Source organism: Myxine glutinosa, chromosome 11, assembly GCF_964187855.1.
Source record: "Myxine glutinosa chromosome 11, kmMyxGlut1.1, whole genome shotgun sequence".
NCBI lineage: Eukaryota > Metazoa > Chordata > Myxini > Myxiniformes > Myxinidae > Myxine > Myxine glutinosa.
The window spans coordinates 105,759,463-105,782,398 of NC_136271.1; the positions used below are offsets into that span (position 1 = coordinate 105,759,463).

The 22,936-nt window shown below is 43.5% G+C and overlaps 1 protein-coding gene across 1 annotated transcript in view; it reads right to left on the reverse strand.

Annotated features, from left to right (window-relative positions):
- The window catches only part of LOC137437035 (DNA-directed RNA polymerase II subunit RPB2-like), a 122,334-nt gene that overhangs the window by 7,485 nt on the left and 91,913 nt on the right, over window positions 1–22,936 (reverse strand). The window contains exons 11-20 of the mRNA XM_068131351.2: window positions 13,490–13,633; window positions 13,236–13,375; window positions 12,969–13,080; window positions 10,357–10,511; window positions 8,088–8,286; window positions 6,645–6,813; window positions 6,396–6,492; window positions 4,156–4,250; window positions 3,466–3,728; window positions 1,588–1,677 (exon numbers count right to left, since the gene is read on the reverse strand). Coding sequence (XP_067987452.1) covers window positions 1,588–1,677; window positions 3,466–3,728; window positions 4,156–4,250; window positions 6,396–6,492; window positions 6,645–6,813; window positions 8,088–8,286; window positions 10,357–10,511; window positions 12,969–13,080; window positions 13,236–13,375; window positions 13,490–13,633 — 1,464 coding nt within the window. The remainder of the gene's footprint in view (window positions 1–1,587; window positions 1,678–3,465; window positions 3,729–4,155; window positions 4,251–6,395; window positions 6,493–6,644; window positions 6,814–8,087; window positions 8,287–10,356; window positions 10,512–12,968; window positions 13,081–13,235; window positions 13,376–13,489; window positions 13,634–22,936) is intronic.

Genomic DNA, 22,936 nt, shown 5'->3' on the forward strand with positions numbered 1-22,936 from the left:
ATAGGATAGCTTATTTCCTATAGCATTAGTTTTATTATACGACTACAAAAAGCCCGTTAAATATGATGGGTTGGGACTGTTTATTCGACGGCGCAGCCTTGTGAGCGTGCCAATGTCTGAAGCCTCGGCCTAGTGTCAGGCTATCTGTTTTTATTTATGAGACATCATACGGATGTAAATGAACATTCATTTTACTTTGCACGTGTTGAGCATCATGTGCAGCAAATTTTTCCTCCCTGCGCCTTTTATTTATTGTTATTTTAAAAAAATATTTCTGTACACCGCCCTTGAGGCTCGGTTTGCAAGCCACCGTCCACAATTCCAATAGAGGAGACATAATTACTCTTTTATGGAAAATGTTTTTCGAGTTTGTTTTATCCTCAAAAATATAACGTAGTGAACACACATTTGTGTTGAAAGATTGGCCTTTAAAACCTACCCTTATGAAGGGGGACAGACATCTGTACAAACACACAAACAGCATTGTGTTTTATATGGCAGATTGCAGAGGAGCATGGGAGGTCAAGGCAGTTGTGGCTACCAGAACACAAATGACAGGCAGATATGAATGAATGTTTTCAATGATCAAGCACTTGAAAATATCCTTTCATCATCTCCGCAAATGGAAGACTCGAGTGCCCAAGGCAGTGTCGCGGGCCCAGTTTTGTTCCTCGCATAGGCCAATGCCCTCTTCGCTGCTTTAGAAAACCATCTTTGCCATTTAGCAGACTATATCCACATGGTCGAGAGAATCTATTATGCATTGGGACACTTGCATCTCCCTATTAGGGAGATGTGCCGATGATACATAAAGTGCTAATGAGTTGGCACTTGATATCATTGGGCAAGAATAGGTGCTACTCTGTTCTAATGAACCCCAATTTCCCCCTACTTCTTTATAATGACCACTGCCAGCTTCCACATCCAACTAAAAACAGCAGGTCTGACCTGTGCTGGAGGCTCGTGCTAAGAAATAAACAATGATTCTCAAATATTTATCTATTACTTTAAAGACTTCAAGATGAAACGATGGCATACAAGTACACAATGAAGAGTTGCACTTAATGGCATTCTGGATCAGTAATACTTTGCGGAAAATAAAAATGCCCTCTGGAATATGTCAAGGCTATACTCAGTCCAAAAATGAAAAATTAACTGAAAAGACATTAAGTGAAAAATAAATCTTCAAAAATAAACCACCGCCATTACTGTGTGTGTGTGTGTGTGTGTGCGCGCTCCGTTGAGCCTTAGATACTGTTAAAATAATAATTTGGGAATCAAAACCTTGGAGAAACAAACATCATGGAAAACAAAAACATGAACTCCCTTTGTGTTTGAAAAAGAATGTTTATGATCGGAATGTGATACTAACAATGAGACGTGGCAGTGAAATGTGGTCTTTTACAAATAAGATGGAGCAAACATTGATCATCAACCGCACACAGCCATGAAAACGTGTTGTCTTGGAGTAAACAACTTGGAGAGTAAAATAACAACAAAGCAGACTTGTAAAAGGATAAATTGTGAAAACATTTTAAGGACAATTAACTTGTAAAAGTTTATTTTAAAACTGGTCTTCTTACTCACTTCCTGTCGGTATTGTATGCCACACGTGCCCTTCTGGCCATGCCGGCTTGCAAACTTGTCTCCAATTTGTGGGATTCGCACAGAACGCACCTGTACAAGAATAACACACAACGAGAGAAGCCTTCCATTCATCATCACTTCATGTTGTCCCTCATAGCTTCTCAATCATCTTTTCTACTCTCATATGATCCTCGACCCTCTGTCTATCTGCAGCTTTTGGTGCTCACACTTGTGCCATTCATTGAGGTGTCCCCAGTCCACCTGTTTCTCACTGCCCCATTGTCAGTGCATTGCCTTTTTACCCTTTTTAATTTTGGACTTCGTCTAAGAGCCTCGACATGTGTATATGTATGTACATTAGGCATGGTGCAAATGTGGAATAACTGAATAAGCTTCCAAGTTTGCCTAATTCCGCATTCAACTTTAAAGTCCAAAATTGCACAGATTTGTCTTTGAAAAAGTTTGGTAAACAAAAGTTAGCGCTAAACGAAGGAAGTTTGCTAAAGTTTGTGTCATAAAGCCCCGCCAATATCCCCTCGGTAGAAGAATCTTGTTGAGGCCTTGTTACCTCCCCTACCGAAGGCTGAACAGTTTACATTTTGTATGCCACCGATAGACCAGATCTACATCCAGACCTCAACCAAAATGTAATCGGCTTGTTGAATCAATGAAACCAAAAAATTGATCTGGGTCTGGATCTTCACCAAATTTGAATCGATTCTTCCTTGTCATATATATATCCCTGCGCATCGTAAGAGGCGACTAAGGGTTGGCGCCAGGAAGGGCATCCGGCCATAAAAACATTGCCTCAAACAGGGAACCATGATTGTCATTGGGCCCGCAAGGCTAACCCCTGCGCTAGCGGGGAAAACGGCCTTAAAACGATCATTCATTCATTCATATTCTTCCTTGTCATACACCCAACCTGTCCACCAAGTTTTGTCTCAATCCGTTCATAACTTTTTGAGATAACCTGCTATATATCGTTTTTGGCTCTCGCTCTCAATGGTGAAGAATCACTTTTAAAATCATCTGATCCAGATCTGGATCTTCACCGAAATCTGAACAATTCGTCCTGATCGCACAGCTGGCCTCGACACAAAGTTTCGTCTGAATCTGCCCTAAAGTTATCCTTATGATATCAATAATAATGGGATATCATAATATATCCATAAGATGTCCATTTTGAGATATCCTGTTTACAAACAGACAGGGGTGAAAACATAACCTCCATCCAGCATCGGTGACGGAGGTAACAAGTCAGATGTCAGATGTACTATGAAAGACAAAATGAATCTTGTTACGTAAAAGCTGAAATATCATTTTTACTCTACGCACGCGAAGCAAAAAGAGGGGTGAACCAACTAGTTCATGTCCGTCCGTCCGTCATACCAGTTTATGATCAAGGAACAAGTTGTTTAAATTGAATGTTATATTTTGAACATGAATAGGAAGGCAGGTCTTTCGTTTTACCATACCTTGGCTCAGAATTAGTCCAGATCGTACAGTCGGCAGTGAGATAATATTTTACTCTGCACCTGTCAGTCAAACAAAATTGAAAATCATTCCAAATGGGAAACTTAGTGTTTAAGGACGTTATAAAGGACACATACAACAGGCATTAATAAGTAATGTAACATATTAGATAAGGTGATGTAGTAGACGCTGCAAAAAATGGCGATCAAACCAGAATTAATTTATTTATACGACTTTTACAATCTTTATTTAATTTGAATTATATACTTGAAGATTATAGTGCACAAATCGTCTGTCATAATACTTCCAAGAACCGCCAGTTTTGCAGGACTTCATTTTAAATAAAGGTTCAATGGGGGTGGTGTATAGGATTCATCAAAACCGTCAGTCATATAAACTCACCCGAATTTTACAGAACTTGTAGCCATCCTGATTGAGTGTGACCATGACTTGGTCCACAATTCCCGTTTCACTGGCCCGTAGAAACGTGCTTGCATCACGCTTGCTGTAGCGCTGCGTATTCCCCGGGCCGCAAGGGCCACAGTCGGCACTATCATCTGGCAGAGTGACGGTCTTTCCGACCACAACGTCATCTCCAGAGACACGGATACCAGGCGCGACCAATCCATCTGCATCAAGCTTGTCATAAACTGCATGTCGCATTCCTATAATTAAAGAGGAACCGGACAAGTCAAATGAGAAAGTTGACAATAGTGGAAAGTGTTTCGAAATAACAAAGTATTGTGTCTAAACGTACACGCAGTACTTTAAGATCTCCCATGACGAAGCTGAGTTTCTCGGCCTATTACTTTCACATCGCAGACAGGTTGGTGGCCTCTCTGTACTATACCTCCTCATTTTTGGTATTGTACACTCTGCTCTCTTCAGTCTGTCCCTCCCAGTTTTCTGCAGGGTGCACACGATCTGCCAGCCACCCTCGTCTTGTTAAACTCCCAAAATATAGGCTCATCGCTGACTCATTTGTTCCTCTATTTTCTTCCAAGTGTAACCAACTTCCCTGGTCTGTTCAGCCCCATCTTGTTCAGGACAAACTACATTCCTCATTACAATGTGGAAGGAATCTTTTCTCACCTTGACAAATGCTTCTGTCAGGCTTCTCAAACACCTCTTCTTGGTCGAAGCTTCTCTTTGATTCTTGATCAACATACGAGCGGTAGAATACGGACCTGAGCATCAGACCGTTGGCATTTTTCTGGTTAAAACCTCTAGGGTTACAAAGTTAATAAAGCTATTCACACAGTAATTCAATTTTAATTCACAAAGAAGAGAAGGACATTGTAACTAGATTATGCACTCGGACAATGCTCACATTCCGAAGCCCTTCAATATATCATACTCAAGTAACAACAAAAAAGTCGTCCCAGATGGCTCCCTAGATTATCGTCCATCAGAGGGGCAGTGCACTCAATGATACAACATCACGTTCCGCCTGCAAAGCACCAACTCCGAAGTTTATAGTCTCGTCGGGATCTAATCCCAGACTAGATAGTTCAAAGGTAAGTGTGCTACCTTTGGGAGATGTGGGGGTGAGGAAGAGAAATAAAAGGGTTGCTGACATACATGCCGAGTCGAGTCCCCATATCTATATTTTAAAACAGGAGTGTCTGTCTGTCCATCCATCCCCAAACTACTCCCTCAGTTTTGGGGCTAGCCCCGGAAAACCTTCTGTGGAACGTTTTGGGGGGTATTTTTTTTACAAATTGCCCATAAATTCGTACACAATTTTTAGACCCAGAATCGATTATATCTTGTCATTTCTGGCAACTTTTCTATACAATAATATCGTGGCAATAAATTAACGGAGAAAATACGAATATAAATTACCTCCTTCCGATGAGAAAGAGCCAATCATAGAGCAGCAATACATCATGTGATCATATCGGCCAATGAGCGGCCTTCCCAGTTAGCAGTTAGGGTTAGATTTAGGTTAGGGTTGCATGAGATTCATTCAAAATTGTTATTTATTTCGGTCAAAATAACTCATTTTTGATGATTGGGATGGGGGTCCTATCTCAAAAATGAGTCATTTGGCACCAAAATGAATATCAAATTCGAATGAATTTCATCAAAAAACATCGGAAAAACCTAAGTTTGATGTGAAAAAAGATTATGGGCAACTTGTAAAAATTTACCTTTTGGGGTCCCAGCGGATGTTGTAAGGTAGGTCGGAGGTGTCATAAATTCCTCAATAAAATTATGATTTTGAAATTGGCTCGATACGGATCTCCTCCCAAATCCAGAAGTGAACACATGACGACTGAGCTGGTTTGATAATATCTGAATACAATCGTCATTTAACACAGTATTTTGTTAAAGTATCAATTTATGATTGGAATGACGTTTGGAATTCAGTGAATACAATTACGATTTTGAATTTCAAACCATACGGAACTACTCCACATCCGGATGTAACATCAGCACGGATTTAAATATTTGTGTATGTCACCAGCGTTGGTAAAAGCTTATTCTTTATATTAATGCTATTTCATTTGTGATTGGAGTTATGCAGTTTGGAATTGAGTGAATACAATTATGATTTTGAATTTCCAACCTTTTAAAAGGAACTCCTCCATATCCGAATGCAACGTCAGCACGGATTTAAATATTTGTTTATGTCACGAGTGTTGGTAAAAGTTTATTTTTCTATTTAATTTGTGATTGGGGTTACGCTGTTTAGAATGAAAAGAGATATTGAGTTCAAGTGAACGCCAAAATGACATGAGTGTTTCTACTTTCTAAGCGTGACATTCGAGGATCGCCATATGCAGATTCGCCATTGACTTGGTATAGAACCATTCAAACGGGTACGTTTTTCATGGAAGTCCTTCACGAACCTGCTGTCCATGCTTGATGTTCGACTACAGGTGGCACAGGAATGTGGAATTTATTGGTTCATGGTATCCCATTCGCCGCTTACCATTCACCGTTTCCGCATTGTTTGTTTGCTTTCAGCTCCCCACTCGTGCATATCATGGGTACCTCACTGGTGTGTATATATATATATCCATCAGGACCATTCAAACGGGTACGTTTTTACACCAATTGGTATGGTATATAGATTGCCAAAACAACATGGTCCCATGTTGATGTTTTTATCACATTTTGTCACCAAAACACCATACAATCATGTCATATTCTTAATTTTCTTAGGATGGAACCAACTGATTCACAGCGAATGGAAACAAAATGGCGTACATGGTCCACGTGACCAGAATTTTCCAGACACGTCATGTGCAACTCTCTCTATACAGGGACTCCGAGGCCGAGGCCACCTCCCCCCCCCCCCCCCCCCTCCCCTCCGATTCAATTACCTGAAGAATCCTCGCTCCACTGCAGAGCGGTTCATGATGATGGAGTCCTCCTGGTTGTATCCTGTGTACGCAGCAATGGCTACAATAGAGTTTATACCTGAAAAGACAAACAGTTAATTTGCATTAGGATACATTACGATCAACTTTAAGCCAACGTGAAAATTCATACTCCATTGAAAAAGCCATAAATTATGCTTCAATGTAGTTTAGGGGTCAACGGTACAAGTTTTAAAGGAAACAATTATGCACCTGCTGGAAGTTCACGGAAGCGCAAGTATTCCATGGACCGAGTTGTAACAAGAGGTTTCTGTGGATAGTATAGTACATGTGCAAGAGTGTCCATGCGCACATGGAAGTTTGTGATGTACACACCCATTGCCTGCTTTCCCATGGCTGACTGGTACGTGTTGCGGGGAGACTGCGAGAGTAAGGAAAGGGGAGTATCAAAGTGTAGCGGATATATTGAGGATATTAAGAAATAGGCTCCGGCAATATATCGATATACCGGTATATATCGGTGTAATTTTTCTTATCGCTATACCGGTTTGGAAATTTTAATATACCGGTATACCGAAAAAATCGGTATATAGATAAAATAATCGGTATATAGATAAAACAATCGGTATATAGATAAAACAATCGGTATATAGATAAAACAATCGGTATATAGATAAAATAATTGGTATATAGATAAAATAATCGGTATATAGATAAAATAATCGGTATATAAATAAAATAATTGGTATATAGATAAAATAATCGGTATATAGATAAAATAATCGGTATATAGATAAAATAATCGGTATATAGATAAAATAATCGGTATATAGATACAATAATCGGTATATAGATAAAATAATCGGTATAGAGATAAAATAATCGGTATATAGATAAAATAATCGGTATATAGATAAAATAATCGGTATATAGATAAAATAATTGGTATATAGATAAAATAATTGGTATATAGATAAAATAATCGGTATATCCACAAAAGTATTGGTATATAGATAAAATAATCGGTATATCCACAAAAGTATTGGTATATAGATAAAATAATCGGTATATCCACAAAAGTATTGGTATATAGATAAAATAATCGGTATATCCACAAAAGTATTGGTATATAGATAAAATAATCAGTATATCCACAAAAGTATTGGTATATCACCAACAAATCGAACAAAGTTGTTTACAATCCTTGAATACATGATTTAACTGACGTTTTGATGCGCTCGGCTACGCCTGGAACAAAAATAAAATGCCTGAAAATAAAAATTAATAAACCATTTAATTCAAAAAAATTATATTAAAATTTCGATTTTTTATTTTAAAATAATAAAAAAATTTTTTAAATATACGGTTCAAACTGCAGTTTTTGTTTGAACACAACAGCACTCAACACCCGACTCATAATACAGTTTTACTAAATATCTCACAATGGTTAAATGGATTTCCATCTTTTTTCAGAAATACATGGACACTTCACCTTTTGTTACAAGTTCATATGTCTTCAATAAAACAGGATCGTCCATTAAAATTAAATGAATTGTAACAAATGTTCCTTATTGTTAAAAATGATTGTTAAACATATTATATCATGAAGATTTCATGACAATGATATACATTAGTTAAGATACAAATAAACGGACCGAGAGATTAATAAAGGATGGGTTGCCAATTGTAACGTGCCTGGTTGTGGTCAGGAAATGGGATGAGTGAGGCACAAACACCCAGCACCATTGCTGGGTGGATCTCACAGTGGGTATACGTCTTGCAGTATGCAACGCTCTTCTCCGCTAGGTCATCTGGAGTCATTGCCACCATGGTGCTCTCTTCCTCGAGGGTGTCGACGTATTCCACCACACCCGCAGCTACCAGTTCCTGCCAACTGTGCACACGACACCAGCATCAACACACAGTTTTTGAACAACCTTTTGTGGGCAGATACAGATTGCCAAAACAACTAAGTAGACTCAGAACTTTGCCAGACATTTTTGAACGGAGACTTTCTTTCTCCTGGTGTTGGCTTAGCGGTTAGGGTGCCGGCTTGGGATCCTAGGATCCTGGGTTCGAATCCCGGTCGATCCCTGAATTATCACCAGGGGGGTTGACTCAGCCTGTCATCCTTCCGAGGTCGGCAAATTGAGTACCAGTTCACTGGTAATTTCCTGTGTGTCGCAAGAGGCGACGAGCAGGGTTGGTGGAAGGAAGGGCATCCGGCCGTAAAACATTGCCTCAAAAAGGGGACCAAAAAACAACAACAACCACGGTTCCCGAAAAAGGCCAACCCCTGCTTGCGGGGAAAAATGGCCTCTAAAGGTGGTTATTTTTTTTTTTATTCGTTCTGAGTCTTTGAGGTCAGCTCACAGCATTGAGTGGACAGACAATGGACAAACCCTGTGGATTAGCATCCATGGACAAGAGGAAATTCCTCCTTACATTGCTGCACTGAGTTCAGACAGGAAAGTGACATAAACATGACATCACCAGTATTCCCAAAGTCCTGAGAAGTATATAGCGACCTAATTCCTCACCTTACCCCCCAAAACTACAGTCGTATTTTATCAGTAAGTGGTGGCCTACGATCATGCAAAATTGGAGGCTTGTGTCAGGTACAACTGCAACTTGCTCATGATTTCACAACCTGTATCAGGGTCGAAATGAAGGGATATCGTATTGACGTTTTCACTTTATATGTCTCTGAATTAACATCATCATGAAGGTCCTTGTGCTTCCTAACGAAGTTTTGCAATAACTTATGTGTCTGTATGTGTCTGTCCGGGCCATAACCTTTTTCCATTTCAGCTTTTGTCATCAAATGTCCAACAAAGCTTTACTGTGAGAAGATGGAGAAGACAAATTAAGTCTTATCAAAAGGTCAAAGGTCAGTGTCACATAAAATCGTCAATTTTCATCCGATTGACCTGAAATTTTAATTTACCATTTGAGCTTTGTCATCAAATTTTCAACAAAGATTTATTATGATAATACGGAGTGACAAATTAATAATCTGGCCAAAAGGTCAAAGGTCAGTGTCACATAAAATCGTCAATTTTCATCCGATTGCCCTGAAATGTTACGAATTTGCATATTGGGTCACTGAATTGGTTCACCAATCAAAAGCTAGAAGCCAATTGTATTTTTTTTTTAGATCAGGCAAAGGTCAAGGTTGCATAAAATCGTCAATTTTCATCTGATTGACCTGAAATGTTACTAATTTGCATATTTGGTCACTGAATTGGTTCACCAATCAAAAATTAGAAGCCGATTGTATTTTTTTTAGATCAAAAGGTCAAAGGTCAAGGTTGCATAAAATCGTCAATTTTCACACGATTGCCCTGAAATTTTAAGAATGTGCATATTGGGTTCCTGAATTGGTTCTCCAATCAAAAGCGAGAAGCCGATTGTATTTTTTTTTAGATCAGGCAAAGGTCAAGGTTGCATAAAATCGTCAATTTTCATCCGATTGACTTGAAATTTAAGCAGGGTTTGCATATTGGATCACTGAAGCATATTGCTTTTGAGGTCACAGGGTCAATGTCGCTTAAAATCAGCAAAAAAAAGTCATTTTTAGCATACAGAGGAGGAAGAAGTCTGAATACAAAGCGGACGCGGACGAGCTTTGCATTTTCAGATTATTTCTAGTTGAGCTTTCTAGTCGAGGTTACTGACTTGCTACGACTTTAGGACCTTTTATTCCGTAATGCTCACCAAGTATGAAAGCAGACTGTACTCAACCCCAAATATCCCGCAGCACTGCCTCCATCCTTAACATGTTTTTAAGAATCAAAAAGTCCAAAAAAAAAACAAAGCAGTGACAAAAATTCATTAATTGTATCGATTTTCATGAATGTTCATTGTATCAAAAGGAAGCACAGATAATTGTTATACAGTGTTGGAATGACATGCACCCTTCACCTATCTGGCAATCACAGAGTGCATCATTAAAAACACACACCTGTAGTTATTGTACTCGCGTTCCTTCAGTGCCTCGATGTGATGCCTTTTCAGCAGCATTTTCTGATTCTCCACAATGAGCAGTGGACGACAGATGCGGCCAGCATCAGTGTGGATTTGAATTTCTCGCTCGCGGATGTCCCTCACCATAGATACCTGCGTGGCACATTTAAATGAACGAGACATCCTCACACAGCAAGATTGCTTGTAAAACAAGAAGAAAAAGGCATAAAATGTCATAGCCCCCGTGGTTTTAGTAATTTTGCTGAACGGAGGTAAAGGCCGTCAGTCGGCCATCTTTGTTCAGATTGCAAAACAAAATCTTCTGCTTATGTACACTCTATGTTGTCTTTGACCCAGGTTTGAACAAAATTGGTCCATGCATGTCAAGAAATGGTTGCGGACACGCTTAAGTAACAAAATGGCGGCCAGTCGGCCATTTTGTACCTGATCTCGAAAGAAAGTGACGTTTAAGGTAGTCAACTTAACAACAACAACAACATGCATTTTAAGGCCATTTTCCCTGCTAGAACGGGGGTTAGCCTTGCGGTCCCCATGACAATCTTCTCCATTTTGCCCTATTTTCTGCATCTCTCCTTGTTAACCCCCTTGCCCGCATTTCTTCTTCCACCATCTTTAGCCAAGTCTTTCTCGGTCTTCCCCGTCCTCTACTTCCTTCTACATTCATTTCCATCACTCTTCTCAACCAGTCACTTTCATCCTTCCTCAACACATGACCAAACCATCTCAACCTGTTCCTCTTCACAGCATCAATCACAGGCTCTATTCCCATCATCTTTCGCAATTCATCATTTGTCTTCCTCTCTCTCTCAACGATACTCCGCACATCCACCGAACCATTCGCATTTCCACTCTTTCCAGCCTTCGTTGCTGCTCTACATTCATGACCCATGTCTCGCTCCCATAAATCATAACACTTCTCACACATGCAGCATACACCTTTCCCTTCAGCTTCAACGACACTCCCCTCCTCATCAGCACGCCACTCAGTTCCCGAAACTTCTTCCATGCACATCTCACTCGAGCAACCGTTGCCGAGTCTGATCCACCTTCTCCATTCAGCATGTCTCCGAGGTAGCAAAATGTTTTCACACCTTCCAGCTTCACGCCGTCTCCAAGATCCAACTCAACATTTCCTCCATCTGCAGCTCCCTCTGTGCACACCTTACATTTGAATGTAGCTGCCACACTGGTTAATGACCCTCTCAGACCGCTACATTTTTGATGAACCCACTCAGCGCACATTGTACATTGAATGGAGTTCACTCCGACACCCTTCATGCACACAGCACAGGGCCACTTCCCAGTTCTTTCCACCTCACCACATGCTTTACCACTTGCCATCACCTTCGTCTTTCCTATATTCACCTTCAGACCTTTTCTCTCCATACATTCCTTCCACTTGTTCATCTTTTCCTTCAGTCCATCCATACTTTCCGCAATCAACACCAGATCATCTGCATACAACAACTCCCACGGTAAACCCTCCTTTACGTTCTGAGCCAGCACCTCCATCACAGCTACAAATAGTAGTGGACTTAGTACCGACCCCTGATGCACTCCCACCTTCACCTCAAACTCACCACTGTTCCCGTCCTTCGTCCTTACAGCTGTGCGCGCTCTTTTGTACATTGCCATCACTACTCTGATCAACCATTCCTCCACTTCTAACTTCCTCAATGCCCATGTCACTACTTCACGTGGAACCCTATCAAATGCTTTCTCCAGATCAACAAACCCAAGAAACAAGTCAAGTCAACTTAAACAAATGTAAAATCGCTTTTACATTTGTTTGAGCGACAAGGTCATTGGAATGCTGATCTCATGATGGCTCATGATGAAGCTGAGTCTATGGACTTATCCTATCGCAGACAGGTCAGTGGTCTCTCTGTCTTCTACCACCTCCTTTCTGGCCATGCATCCTCTGCCCTTTCCATGCTTCTTCCCTTCCACTCCCCCCTCCCCCACTGCTGTTGGTATTTCCCCTTTCTCTTGCTGTTCTCTTTGCTAGGATGTGTCCTCTTCCACGAGCCTTTACCTTATATAAACAACAATTTTAAAAAGTAGCTAGGACAGGGATTTGCAATTTGTTTGTGGTGCCGGTTATAGCTCGCATGCTCTTCACGAAGGACAACATGGGATCTTTAATGTCCACAAACTACTGCAGGCAGCCGTTTAACGTCCATCCGAGGGGCGGCACACAAATTGAGGAATCACCTTGCCTGTGAAACACCGGGATGACAATTTATACCTGGGCCGAGATTCAAACCCATGCTAAAGAGCTTGGATGCGAGTGTGCTTACCTCTCTCGGACACCTTGACAGCTCATTCAAATACACACAACACAACATGCATTTTAAGGCCATTTTCCCTGCAAGAGCGGGGGTTAGCTCATTCAAATACAGAAGAGTAAATAGAAAACAATAACTTGTGTTGTGTACACTTAATTTATTCGTGTAAACAGTCTGGTGCAAGACTCTTCTCTCAGTTGTTAATGTTCGGCTTTCGCCAAAGAAATACAACGGACTGACGTAATGTTAACTCTATTTTGATGTAGAAATGTACATTGCCCGAATCAAAACACATCTGCACCTCAGATACAATGATGTCCATCTGTCTGCGGAGTTTCCTCAGTGTGCACATCAGCTGCTGTGGCTCCTTGTGGATCCCAACCCAACATCCGTTCACAAATATCTTGGTCGCACTGCACAAAACAGCACACACGATTGATGGGCATCCCAATGTTATACTCATTTACACTTATCATTCATCAAATCCCTTAATGTTTAGTTGTGTCCTTTGAGGGAACTACCATATTGTGTGACAGGAATTGATAAATTCCCCACAGAAACTTATTACCCAGCAATGGCAGAAGGAGAGATCTCCTCCAGGTTCTCCATGCTCCATTCCTCCAAGAACTCCAGTATTGGTGACGGCTGAGATCCCACCGATATATATGCCATCAATGCCAGGTTCTTCACAAGACCAACAGCATGGCCCTGTATCCCAGCATGGCACAGCCATTCAAATCATGTGACACGTTATATCATGTGAATTCCCTCTATATTGAGGTGCATTTTATCATTGTAATGGTTATCATGATAATTACCTACCTCTGGCGTTTCTGCTGGACATATCATGCCCCACAAGGTGTTATGGAGCTGGCGAGGTTTCGCAAGCTTGCTGTCTCGTCCGCACGGTGAGTTGAGCCTTCGTAGGTGGGAAAGTGTTGACGCGTATGTGAGACGGTTTAACACCTGTGGTGACAGGTGGGCAGGATAGCTAGGTAACAGATTCCACGAATGGGTTGTCCTGCGCGCACTTGTTCTCATAACTCGGAGTCTCCTCATTCATCACTCTGCATGTCCGTTCTTGATAATAGTTACCTTCTGCTTTAGTCACTATTACATCAATCAAGAACAACGAAGATATTATGGGTAGTTACCCCATGAGTGCAAAGTAAAAAGTGGGGTTAAGCAATTGGTTCACTTTCCCTGTCTGTTTGTCTGTCTACAGACATCAGTTTATGATCGAGAAACTGTATAACTTCAATTTAATTTCATATTTTAAACACTGTAGAACACCAATTGGAACATGAATGGGAATATGAGCCGATGCAGTACTCCGGGTCTGAATTTGGCAAATTGCACGGAATCTTGTCCCGATTGAACATGTGCAGAGAGGAGTGAAATAATAGTTTTTACTCTGTATCCCTTGTCTGGCAATGAAACAAAATTGAAAATCATTCTAAAACAGGAATCTTACTGTTTTTAAGGCCGTCGTAAAGGACACAAGCAACTAATTTAATGTGTTAAACTGGAATGGCACTTGATAACGCAAACCTCTGACAGGCTGAACAGTTTATGTTTTGTATCCCACTGATGTCGGATCTGGATTTGGACCTGAACCAAAATCGAATCGGCTTGTTCTTGTCACTTACCTATCTCATCCACCACGTTTTGTCACAAGTTGTACACAACTTTTTGACATATCATGATATATGAGGGGCAGTCAATAAGTAACCTTAAAATATTTTTCACAACTTGTTTATTGAATGTACGTGTGTAACAACTGTTATTTTTCAACATAATCTCCATTGCGTTCAATGCATTTTTTCCAGCGCTTTACTAAGGCCTGGATTCCTCTAGGAAAATTTTTTTTGCTGCTTGTGTAACCATTCATGCACCACCTTTTGGACCTCTTCGTCAGATCGGAAAGTGGGTTCCACCAAGCGCCTCTTTAAGTAACCCAAAGATGTGGTAATCCGAAGGGGCGAGGTCTGGTGAGTAGGGTGGATGAGGAAGACACTCAAAATGCAGGTCCTCAATTGTTGCAGCTGTAGCGCGGGCAGTATGGGGCCGAGCATTGTCATGCTGCAGAAAAACACCGGTAGTGAGTAGTCCACGACGTTTTGATCTGATTGCTGGTTTCAGATGATTTTTAAGGAGGTCGCAGTATGATGCACTGGTGAGTGTGGTCCCTCTGGGCATGTAATGCTCTAAAAGTGGACCTCAGCTATCCCAGAAGAGCGTCAGCATCACTTTTCCAGCGGGCGGCTGTGTGCGGAATTTTTTTGGCTTCGGTGAAGTTCAATGGCGCCACTCTTTGCTTGCCCTCTTCGTTTCTGGCTGAAAGTAGTGGACCCAGCTTTCATCCCCAGTCACTACGCGCTGCAAGAAAGCGTCACCTACTGTTTCGTAACGTCGCAGAAGTTCTTCACATGCGTCCACTCGTCGTTCTTTCAGTTCGGGTGAGAGTTGTCTTGGCACCCACCTTGCAGACACTTGGTGGAACCCCAGCACGTTGTGAACAATATGGTGTGCTGAACCATGGCTAATGTTCAATTAGGAGACCACTTCATCCAGCGTAATGCGACGGTTTTCCCTTAGCACGCGCTCAACTCCTGCAACCATTTCTGATGTGTCGGCTGTGTGAGGCCGGACCGAGCGAGCAGCATCTGTCACACTGGACACTCCATTTTAAAACTTCCTGTCCCAGTCATACACCTGCTGCAGTGATAAACATGCGTCACCACATTGCATCTTCGTTCTGCGATGGATTTCACTGGGATTCACACCCTCATTTCCAAAGAAACGGATGACAGAACGTTTGCTCCTCCCTGGTGCATGCTTCTAAGGGAGCAGCCATCTTGGAACTGCTCCACTAACATCATACGCTCAATGTTGCCAGATCTAAAACAGGCAAAACATGACTCTTACTCATAGATATAACATATGTCGTCTACATCTACACACATTACATTCTCGAATTTATATTGCCATTTTAAGGTTACTTATTTGCTGGCCATCGTATATCGTTCTGTCCTTATCTATATAAATGGTGAAGAATCACTTTGAAAAAATTATCGGATCCAGATCCGGATCCAAATCCGGATCCAAATCTTTACCAAAATTGAACAAACTCTTTGTTGTCACACATCCAATCTGTCCACCAAGTTTCATCAGAATCCGTCCACAACTTTTTGAGATATGATGCTATTTATCGGGTATTGCCCATCAAAGGTGAAGATGTAGCGACCCATGGGTCCCCCAAGCGAGACCTGCATCAGAATCTCCTTGCTCCAGCCGGTGACGTCACCGGCGGGGAACCACGGCGCCAGAGTGGCTGGTCACGTGACCACCAAAGCGTGCCGCGCATGCGGGTATAATCAGCTACACCTGTTGATCACGTGACCACCGAAGCACGCCTCTCAGGCGAGGCGTGGCTTTCGGTTTCGGTTTCGGTTTCTGGTTGTGCTTTATAAGGCAGCCCGATAAACGGGCTTCAGAGAGTTACAGTGTTCCCGAGTTGGTTTTACGAATAAATATCTTCTCGGACGAGTTTGTGCCTTGCCATCCTTTTGTCCGTATCATGCTGGAGCTCGGACTCCTTCAAAGAATCACTTTTTAAAATTCTAGTATTCGGATCGGAATCTGGATCTTCACCAAAATCGAATCATTTCGCCCGATATCCATCCTCTCCACCAAATTTCGTTTGCATCCATCCACGACGTTTTGAGATATCTTGTTCACAGACAAACAAAACAGACAGAAAAACAGATAGGGGTGAAAACATAACCTTCATCCACCTTCAGTGGCGGGGGTAATGATGTTGTTTCGTATGCAGTCTGTGGCTGCTGGTTGCATCTTTTTCTGGAAGTGTAGCTGTGTTGCTGATGCAGTGTCCCCATTTCCAGTAAGCTGGTACTCATTTTGCAGACCTCGGAAAGATGACAGGCTGAGTTGACCTGCCTGTTGTTAATTCAACGGCACAACAGGGGCTTGAACTCAACACCCTAAGATCTTAAGCCAGCCACCTTAGACGTTAAATCAACACCAGCTTAATGTTTTAAATGAGGTGATGTAAAAGACACTACATCAACGGCGGTAAACTTCTAAAATAAATCCATAAATCCTGCGCAAAGTTGTAGACAAACAAAAATCGTTTTGTTTATTTTCTACAGCCTTTAAAATCTTTATTCTATTTCAATTGAATTCTATTCTATTTCAATCCCTGGTGTTGGCTTAGCGGTTAGGGTGCCGGCTTGGGATCCTAGGATCCTAGGTTCGAATCCCGGTCGATCGCTGAATTAACGCCAGGGGGGTTGACTCAGCCTGTCATCCTTCCGAGGTCGGCAAATTGAGTACCAGCTTGCTGGGATGAATGATCACGGTGTGTACCCTGATTTAGAATAGGTACACCGTATCCCTGCGCATCGTAAGAGCGTGACCAAAGGTTGGCGTCAGGAAGGGCATCCGGCCATAAAAACATTGCCTCAACCAGGGAACCATGATTGTCATGGGGCCTGCAAGGCTAACCCCCGCCCTAGCGGGGAAAATGGCCTTAAAACGATCATTCATTCATTCATTCAATTGAATTGTATACTTGAACCCAAATTGCCTTATTGGCATTTTTAACGTTGAGCAGTCATTGGACAAAATATTACGGCATTTTATGTCATCTCAACCAATGAAAATTTGCCGCTCGCTATCTCAGCATTGAGGAATATCGAGATTCAGACAAAATGGCGGCTCGTAGGAAATATAGATCGTGTTCAGAAACGCAATAATCAAGAGTTTAAAAGACCCTTTCAATGTTAATTTCAAAGACCCGTCGCACAGCGTAGCGAAAGGGGGACTATGGCTTGTCCGTCCGTCCGTCCGTGCATGTGTGCGTGCGGGCGTGCGTGCGTAAGCGAAGGACCGCATTCAAATTTGGTGTGTGGGTGCAACCCACGTCAAAATCCAAGATGGCCGCCGCCATGTATGTCTGATGCCATGTATGTCTGAACCTTGTGAGATGAATATCTTGAAAAATAAGCGAAGTACCAACTTCTAATCTGGTGTGTGGGTGTATCTAGGCATAAGGAAGAACGCTATTGAAAATTGGGTCGCCACGTCAAAATCCAAGATGGCCGCCGCCATGTATGTCTGAACCTTGTGAGATGAATATCTTGAAAAATAAGTGAAGTACCAACATCTAATTTGGTGTGTGGGTGTATCTAGGCATAAGGAAGAACGCTATTGAAAATTGGGTCGCCACGTCAAAATCCAAGATGGCCGCCGCCATGTATGTCTGAACCTTGTGAGATGAATATCTTGAAAAATAAGTGAAGTACCAACATCTAATTTGGTGTGTGGGTGTATCTTAGCATAAGGAAGAACGCTATTGAAAATTGGGTCGCCACGTCAAAATCCAAGATGGCCACCACCATCGCTCAATGTTGCCAGATCTAAAACAGGCAAAACATGACTCTTACTCATAGATATAACATATGTCGTCTACATCTACACACATTACTGTCATGTATGCAGTGCAAATATTCACCGTTGTATCCCTACACCGGGACCGGGTTGTATCCCTACGCCAGACCTCGGATGGCGCTGCTGTGAATCGGGCCTTGATCGGCAGAGTGAATAAACGCGTACGACAATTGCTCGCAGTTTGTCGAGATACTTTACATGGCGACGAGGATAAACATCTAGACCATGACTTCTTTCGGCCATATCGATGAATTCGACCCTCATGAGGGGGATTTTGACACGTATTCTGAGCGGTTGTCTTTCTACTTCGAGGCGAACGGCATCGCGACCGAAGGCCGGATGAAGGCCGTCTTCCTGTCCGTTTGCGGAGGTGAGACGTTCACACTTGTTAAAAACCTGATTCGGCCTCGGACAATCCAGGAGCTCACGTATGCAGAGCTCAAGGCCGCTTTGAAGGAACATTGCAACCCATCTCCTTCAGTCATCCTGTGTCGGTTTAATTTTTACATGTGCAGACAGCAGCAAGGTCAGTCGATCGCAGACTTCATTGCACACCTCAAAAAACTGTCACATCTGTGTGAGTTTGGGGACACGATCGATGACATGCTTCGTGATCTGCTGGTGGTTGGCATGTCCGATGACCGCACTCGTAGACGCCTGTTTGCTGAGAGAAGACTGACGTTCCAAAATGCCAGAGACACCGCCATTTCCATGGAAAGTGCTGAACGCAATGCTACAAGCATCGGTGCCACTCGCTCATCTGGTACCAGCCCTGCTGTGAATCGGTTGGATCATGTTCAGCCAAAACGTTGGAACAAGGCTCCTCGTCAGAAGCCAGTGCAGTCTCAAACCCACAACAACTGTTTTCGGTGCAACGGAAAGCACCATCCGGAGACGTGTCGGTTCAAAGATGCCACCTGCCATTTCTGTTCGAAAACTGGCCATATTGCTCCAGCTTGCATCACTCGCAAATCGGGAAATGGGAAAAGCTGCTGACAAGATTCATCAGTTTATCGGTTCGGAGGAACCCGAGCTTGACCAGGTGAGCTCTGTTTCCGACAACTCAGAATCGTATGACCTGCTTCATATTGATTCTCACCATAGGCGGGACCCTCTTCTTGCCAATGTTGTCGTCAACAATCGACCATTGCAAATGGAGGTCGACACTGGTGCGGCCGTCTCGCTCATCAGCCATGCTGTTTTCACAAACCTGTGGAGTGATGCTGACCGACCCCATCTGAAACCTACTACCTATGGACTCTCCACCTATACAGGTGAGAAGATTGTTCCCTGCGGTACATGTGACGTCACGGTGGGCTACGATAACCGTGAGTTTCACCTACCCCTGATCGTCATTCCTGGAAAGGGCCCTTCCTTACTCGGCAGGAACTGGTTGAGCATAATTCGACTGAAGTGGGAAAGCATTCATCAACTCCGGGCAGCCAACGTTTCTCCTACCGCAGCATACACACTCAAAAATGTGCTGGATACGTACCCGGATGTCTTCAAGGATGAGCTTGGAACCTTGAAAGGACATACGGCTAAACTCAGGGTTGACCGGGATGCCAATCCTATATTTTGCACGGCTCGCCCAGTCCCTTTCGCCCTGCGTGAGCGGATTGACAAGGAACTGGATCATCTTGAAAATCTGGGGATCATCGAGCAAATCCAGTATGCCGAATGGGCGGCGCCCATCGTTCCGGTCATAAAATCGGACCAGTCCATCCGCATATGTGGAGATTATAAAATGACCGTGAACAGGTGTTCTTCATTGGATAAATATCCAATCCCGAGGATCGAAGACCTCTATGCTCGTCTCACGGGAGGAAAGACTTTTACGAAACTCGATCTCAAATCCGCCTATCTACAGCTCTGCTTGGACGAGAATTCGAAACAGCATCTTACCATCAACACGCATCGTGGGTTGTACAGGTACCACCGACTTAGTTTTGCAGTGAAATCTGCACCTGGAATTTATCAGCGTGTCATGGACAGTTTGTTTGCCGCCGAACGCAACGTCGTTTGTTACCAGGATGATATTCTGGTTACTGGTCGTACGGACGCGGAACATCTACAGAACCTGGAGAGAGTTCTGAAGAAGATTTCGGACTCCGGCCTACGTTTGCGTCGAGACAAGTGCAAGTTTATGGTGCCATCAGTCACGTACCTGGGTCATACGATTGATGCCGAGGGTCTACACCCGACAGATGAGAAAGTCCGAGCTATCAAGGATGCTCTTGCTCCACGAGATGTGACCGAATTGAAGTCATACCTCGGTTTGCTTCAGTTCTATGGTCGTTACATCCCGAATGTGACCGACGTTTTGGGCCCCCTTTATCGGCTTTTGAGGAAAGGAGTCTCCTGGAGCTGGGGGTTTACTGAACAATCAGCATTCCAGACCTCTAAGGATCTGCTCAAATCGTCCAATGTTCTCGTTCATTTTGATCCAGAGAAGGATCTTGTGCTGACATGCGATGCCTGTCGGTATGGAGTGGGGAGTGTATTATCACACGTGATGCCTGCCGGTGGAAAGACCGGTTGCATTTGCATCCAGAACATTGTCCCCGGCAGAGAAAAACTATTCCCAACTTGACAAGGAAGGATTTGGAATCGTTGTCGGCGTCGACAAATTTCGCCAGTACCTTCTTGGACATCATTTCACGATTCGCACTGATCACAAGCCGCTGATCAGTCTGTTTGGTCCAACTAAGGCGACATCTGACACACTACCGCCCAGGATCATCCGCTGGTCCCTGTTTCTCGCTGCTTATGACTACACCATATGTTATAAGCCCGGTTCGTCTATCACAAATGCAGATGCCATGAGTCGGTTACCCCTTCCAGAATCCGTTGATGATTCGCCTACACCAGGATCCATTATCGCACTGATGGATCATCTGGAAGATTGTGCTGTCGATTCCGGCCAGATCCGCACTCATACTCGACGAGACCCCGTTCTGTCCAGAACTGTCCAGGCTGTACAGCTTGGATGGCATTTGCTACCTGAGGGTGACCCAGATTTTGCGGCTTTTAAAGCACGTAAAAACGAACTCGGCGTGGAAAATGGTTGCCTACTCTGGGGATGTCGTGTCGTGATCCCAAAAAATCTGCGTTCCAGGGTCATGGATGAAATCCATGACTGTCACCCCGGGATTGTGAAGATGAAGTCACTCGCCAGAAACTATGTGTGGTGGCCGAATCTTGATGCTGATATCGAACATCATGTTCGACATTGTTACCCCTGCCAGAGCACCCGGAATACACCTGCGAAAGCGCCACTGCATCCCTGGGAATGGCCCAGCGAACCGTGGCATCGTCTACATCTCGATTATGCCGGGCCTATTAACGGCAGCATGATTCTAATAATTACGGACGCGCACACAAAATGGATTGATGCCTATGTGACGCGTGGTACTACGTCAGCCATTGTCATCGAAAGACTCAGACGCTGTTTCGCCACTCATGGTCTGCCCAGGATGAACGTGAGTGATAACGGTTCGTGTTTTTCCAGTACCGAGTTTGCCAAGTTCACACGTCGGAACGGCATCAAACATAAGTTTGTCAGCCCACATCACCAGGCTTCAAATGGCTTGGCCGAACGATCCGTAGGAATCATCAAATCCGGATTGCAGAAACTTCAGGAGGGAACCCTGGAAACAAAGCTGTCTCGTCTCCTGTTCAAATACCGTATCACGCCACAATCAACAACCGGTGCAGCTCCGTCTGAGTTATTGATGAAACGACACTTGAGATCGACACTTGACAATCTCAAACCAGACATATCATCAAATGTTTATCAGAGCCAGCTTAATCAAAAGTTGGTGCACGATAAGACGTCCAACAGTCGATGTATCAACATTGGAGATCCAGTGTTTGCCCGACATTTTGGTGCAGGAGCGACGTGGCTACCGGGGGACATCATCGAGAAGCCAGGTCCACTGTCCTGTGTGATTCGCCTGCAGGACGGCCGCGAAATTCGTCGACATCAGGACCACATAACCTACCGTCACTGTGAGTCGATGGAGCCTGTAGCATCGTCACAGTCAGGACAACAGTTCGACCCGCCACTGCCGGAGATAGTCGTGGCCGCTCCAGCCGGCTCGGATGCCCCGAAAACCTCTGCAAACGCTACACCCTTCGTGGAGACCAAAGGAATCACCTCGGACTCTGTATCCACTGGTACACCGCGACCCAAAGGAATCACCTCGGACTCTGTATCCACTGGTACACCGCGACCCAAAGGAATCACCTCGGACTCTGTATCCACTGGTACACCGCGACCCAAAGGAATCACCTCGGACTCTGTATCCACTGGTACACCGCGACCCAAAGGAATCACCTCGGACTCTGTATCCACTGGTACACCGCGACGCTCAATGCGTGAGAGAAAAGCAGCCGACCGGTTGAATCTTTGAAGATGTTTTTTTTTCACGTTGACACATGCTGTGTAAAGGTGAAAGGGCATCCCATAATTAGTCCACAAGCATACACGTCAGCCAAATAATAGAATACCCCTGTTTGATAGTTATCTCTTATTCTGTGTTTTAGAGTAAGGCTGTGTCTCCCATTAATTGAAGTACTCCATTGCACCAGTGAAAGAGAATAGATCCCCTTTCATTCCCATCCCCAAAATCTCTATTTCCTTTTACATCCCCTTTCGTCATTGCCGAGCCTCGATTGCCAATTACCTCCCCTCCAAAACCACCATTGAACAAGCGCTCGGGTCGGAGAAGAAAGGCGTGCCCGCCCGTCGTCATCAAGGGCGGAGCCAGAGGGTCGCATGACCAACCAGGGCCG